The 9,705-nt window shown below is 36.8% G+C and overlaps 1 protein-coding gene across 1 annotated transcript in view; it reads right to left on the minus strand.

The window, feature by feature from the left end:
• The window catches only part of Iqgap2 (IQ motif containing GTPase activating protein 2), a 247,439-nt gene that overhangs the window by 5,384 nt on the left and 232,350 nt on the right, over nt 1–9,705 (minus strand). Inside the window, exons 30-32 of the mRNA XM_048800107.1 lie at nt 4,686–4,773; nt 3,419–3,631; nt 1,252–1,412 (exon numbers count right to left, since the gene is read on the minus strand). Coding sequence (XP_048656064.1) covers nt 1,252–1,412; nt 3,419–3,631; nt 4,686–4,773 — 462 coding nt within the window. The remainder of the gene's footprint in view (nt 1–1,251; nt 1,413–3,418; nt 3,632–4,685; nt 4,774–9,705) is intronic.

Genomic DNA, 9,705 nt, shown 5'->3' on the forward strand with positions numbered 1-9,705 from the left:
TATATATATATATATATATATATATATATATATATATATATATATTACAATCCACAAGCAAATTAATTACAATTGAGAAGTAGTAGGCCCCAAATAAAGAGGTTTACATTGGTTATTTCCTTTCATTAAATCTTTTATGATTAACATAACTGATTTTTTCCATACTGTATCATTTGCTACTGCTAATTTGATGACTAGGGCTTTATGAAGATATTGCATTACATATTTAAATGGGTATTTAAAATTTGATTAGCATTGACATAGACTAGTGATGATAATTATGAGCAAAGAATAATTCACTAAAAGTGGCTATATAGTGCATAAAAATCTATAATAGGTATGCTAATGGATAACAGAGAGGTGCCAAAGTTTGCCCATTGTGTCAATATTGATTTTTTAAAACCACTAAGCAATTTTCAATCATTATGCTGCTTTGTGCGATTAGCAAATATTTGGCATTATCTAATATTATCACATATATAAAATCCTGTTTATAATGAATATTCCAAAAACAAGAGTAATATAATGTACACACACACACACATACACACACAAATACGAATATATACAAGAATAGTTGTTTTTAGAATACTTATTATGTGTATGTGTGTATTTATTCATTTATTTTTACAGTACTAGGGATTGAATCCAGCTGTACTGTACTACCAAGATACATCTCCAGTCCTTTGTATTTTGTTTTGAGACAGGGTTTAAGTTGCCCAGGTTGGCCTTGAGCTTGTCATTCTCCTGCCTCAGTCTTCTGAGTATCTGGGATTATAGGTATGCACCACCATTCTTGGAGATATATATATATATGTTGTAGTTGGACACAATACCTTTATCTTATTTATTTTTATGTGGAGCTGAGGATCGAACCTAGCACCTTGCATGTGCTGGATAAGCACTCTTCCGCTGAGCCACAATCTCAGCCCCCCTTCTCTGCTATATATTTTATAATAGTGTTTTAAAAGCATCACAAAAGACAAAGAGAATAATGAAAGTTCTTCCCCAGATGATAATGCCATTTGCTTAAAAAACAACAGGGTTAGCTTTAATTCCAATGCTGATAGAGAATTAAAAAGCTGAATTCATTCCTGACTTCTTAGGTCATAGAGGCCAAAAATGAAATTGATACTTCACGTTTTGGATATAAAATAGAGTAAGTTTGCCACCCAACCCAAGCTATCAGGATTGTAGTTTCTCCACATAAATCATGACATTACAAATGAATATGACATGATTTTAACTTACTTCCTTTTCAAGTTGTCTAAACAAGTCTTTATGTAGGTGTCATAATAATTAATTTGCTCTTCATAAAATGCTGCCTTCTGATTGAGCGCATTCAGGGTCTGTTGAAGTTTTGCCAATTCAGCTTTTCGTAGCTTACGATAGATTCTTTGATTTAGAATATCCTAAAATGACAGATACAGGCTATAATAGTATGTTGAAGCACAAATTGCTTTATGAGATCATCAGTTTGGACAAGAACAAGAAGTCACTCTTTGCAATTGTTAACTTGTTTATCTCACACAACTTATTTTATTATTATCTAAACAACAGAGCATTCTCATCCCTCAGAACTAGAAAGTGTCCATATTTTACTCTAAGAGACTTGTCAAGGTCTCTCTTTCTCATGATAGAAAAACAAAAGAAGAAATAATCACACAATTCTTTTAAGGCAAAACAATGTTTTAAAAGGGGCAGAAAGAAAATCTTAGTAGGAATTGTGATTCCTTCAGACTATTTTGAATTTTCTTCTTTGAGGACTATTTTCAACTGAAATACTTCTCATTTAATTGTTGAATTCATTTTAGTAATAAGTAAAAAAAAACATTTTTCATCTGGCAAATACTTCTCAAGCTTTGAAAAAAACAACCCCTTGGCCCTCAAAACTGATTGAGAAGATTCAACATTGATAAAGTCAGCCTTGCATATCTGTGAGTTTCAAATCTATGAATTCAACCCAAGACAGATAAAAAATATTTAGGGGAAAAACAACAATAACAAAAAAAATTGTGCCTGTACTGAACATGTATAGATATTTTTCTTGTTATTATTCCCTAAACAGTACAATATAACTCATATTACATAGCATTTACATTGTATTAGCTATTATAAATAATCATGACATTTTGTGTAAGGAACATAAGCATCTGGAGATTTTGGTTATCAGTGAGAAGTCCTAGAAGCAACCCTCTAAAAATACTGACAAATGACTGCACTTGGATTTAAATAGAATTCCTAGAACATAAAGTTGAGTAAAGTTGCTTATAATTTGTGCTAAATTTAAACTTATAGATTTAAGTAGATATAAAGGTTTTTAAATTGTTTTTACAATTCTAACTGGCAAATTCTGAAGATGTTTTATTCATTTAATATTATTTTCCCTTTCTGAACCAAATTAAAATGCATTCCCCTAGGAATTCAGATACCTTCCATTCTTAAATAAAAATTCTTCACTAAATAGCATATTTTGGTAGATGTCTTCATGACAGTGTTTTTCTTTTGAAGTAAAAGCATTGATTTCTTCTCTACTTCATATTTGGAAATATGCAGTAGAGAAATACTTTCCATCCCAAAGCTGTAGAAAGAAATGCTACTTCTCTTTGGTCACTCAGTCTAGGAGGAATAAGCTTACTGCTACAAGTGACCATAATTTTCCACTACAGAAGAACTTTGTGTGCATTTTCCTTCCAGGAGGTGAAAAAGCTATTTTTAAAAAATGATCATTTTTAACTGGCTTTAACTTCTAGACTCATATTAATTTGCATGTTTGAATAAAAAGAAAGAAATGTACTTTTTGCCCCAGTATATACTTTTTTTTTTTTTTGGTATATACTTCTTTATCCTTGACAAGCAGACCTCAGTCACTTCCTGTGATGTTTCCTTGCACTAAGTTGAGATCCTTTTCTCAGGAAGTTTCTCATGTGTAAAAATGTGAGCTGAGAAAACAAAAACAAACTTTTAAGTCTGAGTTGCATCTAAGCTAAACTGCTTGAAAAGATATGCTCAGGGACAGAGTAACCCATCTTGATGGCAGCTTCTAAAAACAGTTGGGAGTAATATATTATATTGATATGATAACTAACAACTCAAAAGCAAGTTCTCCTAAAAATATCATTGAAAAAAAAATATATAGGTACTACTTAAAGGTATTGACCTAATTTGTCTGTTTTATCTCCTGAGCATTTATTCCTGGCTTGTTTCAACTCTCCTAGCTTAGAGGAGTTGTGGCTATTCTCCCACTAACAGTCATCAACTGCTCTGAAGTTGTAAAAAATCAGCAATATTGAGGAAAGTAGGAGTCATGGATATGCAACCATGAAGCTCTCATGTCATTTCACAGGGTGCCCAGTATGTGACTAATGATTAGCAAATGTCTGTTAAATGAAAAAGGAAGAATACTGTTTCTAAAAACCTTGGCAATCTCATTGAGGATGTCTTGGTATTTATTTTTGGATGACACAAGTGCATTCTGCTCCAAAGTTCGAAGATTTCTTTGGATTTTCCTCTTCTTCTGCTCAAGAGGCAGCTGAGCATCTTCAATCATTGATTGGTTATGCTTCATTTCTTCTGGAGTCCTGGAGTCTATAATTGCCCGGCTCACCATGTCTTTGTTATGATCTATTTCCTGAAGAGGGAATACCAAGAGGTCAATTTTTCTCTAATTTCCTAACTTCACAGATTTAGTAGCTAGACAAGGCAAATTTATGTTAAAATGAGAGCAGTCTTCAAACCAAGCCCAAAGACTAGCACCAGGACATGTTCTTTATGGTTTTGAAGTAGGACCTTGGAAGGAATTATTCCTTTTTTTAAAAAATAACACAGTAGTGATGTCAGGCCTAATTTGAGCAAAATTCCAAGCTACTTTATTGCCAAGGTGACAAATCACTTAAGTAATGAACATGTTTTAATGGATATTTTTGGTAGATGCCTTCATGATAGTGATATTTTGTAATGCCCTGGATAGAAGTAATTATATAATCCAGTTGAAAAAATTAAAACTAGATTATCTATTAAAATATGGAGAACCCTGAAAGTATAGAGCCAACTAAACTCTCACGTACCATTCATATTTTATGAAGATCCTTAAGCCAAGCCAATAGCAAGGCAGTAAGAAAGTTTCATTCTGATAACAGATTCACTCTTTAGCTGCAAGCACTGAAACGTCTATAGGGTTTCTTTAAACCAAAGGGAATAAAGATATTCTATAGCATACAATAAATTCCTGAATAAATGAGGACATGAATGAACACTATCTAGTTTGTTCAATAAAACAGTAATAAAAAGAGACTGGTGATCCTCCATTTTCATTGTACAAGATAACTGAGTGACCCAGATGAATTCTGTGGATATGATTATTATCAGCAAGACACAGTAATGTTAAACACAGGACACACAGGTGAACATTGTGGAAACAGGAAGTTTACCAGAACTATCTTCCTAGTGTAGGATAAAATTACATTCAGTATGAATTTGATGCTACACTTACACTTTCTATTTGATTACCATTAATATTCCACATGGGTTTTATATATGGTTGAGCTCAGATAACAGATACAATTCCTTATTTCTAGGCCATGTCAGACAGTTTCTCCCAGGTAACAGTTAACATTTGGCATGAAGATTTGTTAAATTCAACTCTTATGGATTATATTTATTATTTATACTTAAATGCAAAGTACCTGCTGTTCAGTTGCTGGTGTCTCTAAGATTTCAGTCAATGTGCTCCCTGGCTGGTTCCGGATCACATCAATAACTAGCTTTTTAGTCCTTAAAAAGAGAAAAAGAAGAGACAGACTTTCAGACCGTGGTCCTGATGCACAAAAATCTGCTGCTTCCACATGAATGCACAAACATGTACACAAAAATGAAGCTTCAAAGATAATTCCTTAAAACAAAACATTCTTTTAGAAAGTTCTATTTTAAGGCTCCCCAAAGTTTGTGAATGCTTATTAATCAAAGTCTAGGTCTTATATGCTTGATGCTAAAGGATTAAGAGATATGCAAAAGTTTCCTTATCTAAGTACTTTTTCCTCTTTTTCGACAGAGAACACCTTTTGATGACTAGCAGGGACAAGTGCTGTCAGTATGACTTACTACTACAGAAGGATAGTTTAAGAAGTGCTAGTTCCCTTTCCTAACTTTAGCAGCATTTAAACTTCTGAGCCCATTAATATACCATAAAACCTTAGAAGACAACAGCTATTTTTCTACTATGAAAGTTATGAAACTGTTTGAAGACTGCTGGGAGCAGAAGTTCTATGTGGCTGGTAGAAACTTTGACAGCAGCTAGGAGGATGCTGATGAACTAGCAAAAATAGTTTGGGTTCTTGTTTTTAGGTGGAAGAGAAGAGGAGAGCTACTCTGTGCAAGTTCAGAGCTAGAAAATCCCTTTGGAAGTTTCTAAAACCATGTGTTCTTCTGTACATATTCTTTATGGCAATCAGCCATCCCCTTCTAATTAGGCATCAGGTTATGTAATTATGTCAAAATATTTTTTTAAAAATCTTTTTCTATAAATATGTATATATACATAGACATATATGATATATGTCAAAATATTTTTACAGAACAGGTAAATGGTCAAGTTGGCTCATGATGAACAATAATATTATTGGAAATAACCTCCCTTCCAAAAGAAGGAAGGAAGGAAACAAACATAAGTTGCCTTAAACTACAAATAGGTCAGGGATAAAGTTTGCTTTTATTGTACTTAATTTTAGTTCTGTCAAAAAATAGAATTCTTCCTTAATAAGAGCAGGAAACGTTCACATAGCATGAAAACTGGAAACGAAAATAAAATGTTCACATTTTGAAGCATATGGGAAACTGTTCCCAAAAGACTCCTTAAAATAAGAGTTTTGAAAATGAGATAAAATCTAATAAGTCATCTGTAAACACGATTTTTTCTCATTTCCTATTTACAGCAAGTCTTCATGAGAAGAGCCATCACAATGCAGCTGCCTTTCCTCCCTTCTCCCCTGCCTCTGGAGAACCATTTCCTCTGCCCTCATGACCCTTCGCTGCTGGGGATTTTCAGGCTGTCTGGGAATGCACAGCTCAAAACTCCACTGAGAGTCAAAGGTGGGCACACAACTAATTATAGCCACATGAGACACGGCACAGCTCCTAGGTGGCTGCAGCTTAGGAGGCCGTGTTTCCTTTCCTCCACTTCCACCTCCCACCTCATCAGAAATAAATTAAACAGAAAGATTTAGCTAAAAATAAAACTTTGGATGATTTAAAAAATGTTAACTGTGACTATACCCTATTTGAAATTTTCTAGACTACTTATGATATATATTCCTAGGAAATTCCTAGCTCATCTTCTTTAGAGAAGCTGTCTAATGATCAAGCAAGTGGGGTTACTTACACATGTCCTGCCTGGGGCAAAGAATGTTTATTTGTTCAGGAGTAGCTGGAGGACAAATTGGCGACAAAACCTGTTTCTCTTGGAATTCTACTTTACATCAGACCCATGGAATTCATTGCCAAAATTCCACCCTAGACTCCTATATCCAAATAACCATTAGTCTCAGGACAGGGAATTCAGCTCCCTCTCCCACTGTATGTCTAAGGGTTAAGGACACTGGGGTCAGAGAGACCTGGGGCCAGCCACATCTGGGCTCCCGTTACATGCCAGCTGTATGAACTTATGCAAGTTATAAAACCCCTGCTTTTTAAAAAAATTTATTTCCAGAAATCTCTCTTGAGAACGGATACAAGGATTGAACAAAAAGATGTCACATAAAGCCTTATACTGGGGTCTGGCACTTACAGGTCATTACGGTCAAGAAAGGCATGCTGCCAAGATGGCAGCCACTTGCCATAGTGGCAAGTGATCACTTGAAACATGATGCCTAACCCAAATTGAGATGTGCTGTGAGTTCAGGACACAAAGCAGAGTTTGAAGAAAAAGTATGAAAGAAAGACTTGACAATATTTCATTAACATTTTTTTACAGTAATTACCTATTGAAATAAAATAGTTTTGATATGCTGGGTTAAATAAAATATACTAATAGAAATAATTTCTACTCAAAACACAAAGAAATGATATGTGTGAGGTGATTGATATGCCAATTATCCTGACCTGATCATTACATGTCATATACATGGCTTGGAATGTCAAAGTATACTCCATAAATATGTATAATTACCATGCATCAATTTAAAAAATCATAAAATAAAACTGGAAAAAATATTCCACATGCTTCTTTTTAAAATGTGGCTTCTAGTAAATTTAAAATTACATGTGTGGCTCATATTAAATTTCTTTTGGAAAGTGCAGCTTTGGAACATTCCATTCTTCAACAGGAAGCTAGCACTCTGAGAGGCCCACTCCCTGGATCTGGTTAGTCATAGGACTTTAGTGCCTGGGAACCTTTGGGAAATAATCCACTGACTGATGTTACAAATGTAACAAAGACAAAGAGGTTTAATGGGTAAAGTTCTCACCCTGCTTTCAAGTGTTGCATAAAACAAGGCAAATTCCCTTCTCATATCATCAGCTCCTCACCACCATAGACTTGTAGAGAGATACTGGGACTGTGCCTTGGTGTCCTGTATCCTTATACACCCTCTATGTTTTTTTGTTTGTTTTTGTGTGTGTGTCTGTGTATGTGTGTGATGTGAATCAAACTCAGGGCTTCATGTATGCTAAGCACGTGTTCTACCATGGAATACCCTAGCACCCTGGACCCTCTCTTTTAGCACCTTTCCCAATAAAATCCCCTTGGTCCTTAAATCTCTCCATAATAGGATCTGGAGAGAGTTACAGTCTAATTCACATTTTAGCTGCCAACACCCTTTTTAAGATGAGTTGCCCTTCTCACCCCAGTGCAAACACAAAATTCTAGATATGTCTGACCAGCATAAGTCAACTGGTGAAGTACTGGTCCCATGACTGTTTAATCTGCAAGACAGGCTCATCCAAACCAAGAGCCCTGCCTTTACTGAATGAGGTCTCTAACTCTAAGAATTAAAATAAATGTAATACACCAGGGAATTTATTTACCATAGCTATGTTCACAGCCCAGTGTCAGTAAATGAGATCAAATGGCAATTTAAAATTGGTGCAGCTCCTTGGGCGTGGCTACTCTATTCATATGGTATCTATTACTACACTCTGAGCCATTCCCTCTGTAATCTGCCTTATAGTGCACCCAATGTTGAAAAGGAATTTGTGTTTGTGGAAGCTAAGGATTATTTCTGGTTGTTGAAAACTCTAATGACATCATTATACATTTTTAGCACCAGACCTCAAACATCACCTTAGCCATTGAGTGCTCCTGTCAGTTTGAACCAAAACTAAAGAAATCTTTTGTGTGGGAAAATGAATCTCTAAACTGAATCATGTGAAAGGAGAAAAATTCTTAAGAAATGACAACTTAATTACTTGGGCAGAGTAGTATGATTAAAAACCACAAATATTGCCTTCTACTTAAACACACACATACTTTTATAGAAATACAAGCTTAATAAAGGGCAGAAGGGTCCCGTATTTTAAAATGAAACTTAACTTATAATGAGGGAGATTTATAATTTTATTACTCTTTATAATTTATAGGATGTTAATTAATATAGGATTTCATATGAAGCTTATAGCTTTTCCCACCCATTTCCACTTAAGGATGGGGACACTGAGGGTTAGGCTATATGCTGGATCCCTTGGCCAACAAACAAGTGAAACATCAAGGCTGTAATGCTACCTCATCCTAGGACTCCTCCACCAGGCTTGTTTGTTTAATATCACCATGTGTATCAGCACTGGGAAAATGGCAAAAGCTAGCTGAGGTTCTCTATTTCATAAACTTGATGAAGGGAAAGAGAACTCAGTGTTTCTTCCTACTCCACTATGTGCCTTTTGTGTCTTTCAAGTCTATCAGACACTCCCTTTTGGCTTGGAAAGATGATCAGCATCAGTTATATAGAAATTGCCCTGTTATAATTCTCATTATTTATTCTAGAATCCCTAAGAGTGCAAAGAAGACATCAAGGAGTTGTAATACTTTGTGATCAAAGTTTAGGTTTGGAGGATTTAACACCATTAGGTTAAATCAGCTCCACTTCCTATTATATATATTACCCAGGAAAAGGTTTGTGAGAGCTGCCGCCCGCGCCTGCAAGGTAAGCAGACCTGCGACAGACTGGTGGGTCAGGCCCAGCGGCCTGCCATCGTGGTACACACGTCACCCCAACTGGAGTAGGGGCAGAGCAGAGCCTTCGCCCACGCCCGGATCAGGCCCTGCCGGTGTGGTGGTCACGTGACCCCAATTGGAGTGGGGGCGGAGCAGAACCGCCACCCGTGCCCACAGGGTGAGCAGACCTGTGACCAACCTGCAGATCAGGCCCAGCGGTCCACAGGCGTGGTAGGAAGGGCAGGGCAGAGCCGCCGCCCGGGCCTGCAAGGTAGGCAGACCTGCGACAGACCGGCAGATCAGGCCCAAGAGCCTGCCGGCGTGGTACACACATCACCCCAATTGGAGTAGGGGCAGAGCAGAGTCGCTGCCCGTGCCAGGAACAGGCCCAGCGACCTGCCGGTGTGGTAGTCACGACACCCCAATTGGAGTAGGGGCAGAGCAGAGCCGCCACCCGTGCCCGAAAGGTGGGCAGACCTGCGACCAACCAGCGGGATAGGCCCAGTGGCCTGCCGGTGCGACAGACACGTCACCCCATTTGGAGTAGGGGCAGAGCAGAGCCG

The sequence above is a fragment of the Marmota marmota genome, unplaced genomic scaffold, assembly GCF_001458135.2.
Source record: "Marmota marmota marmota unplaced genomic scaffold, marMar, whole genome shotgun sequence".
Classification (NCBI taxonomy): Eukaryota; Metazoa; Chordata; class Mammalia; order Rodentia; family Sciuridae; genus Marmota; species Marmota marmota.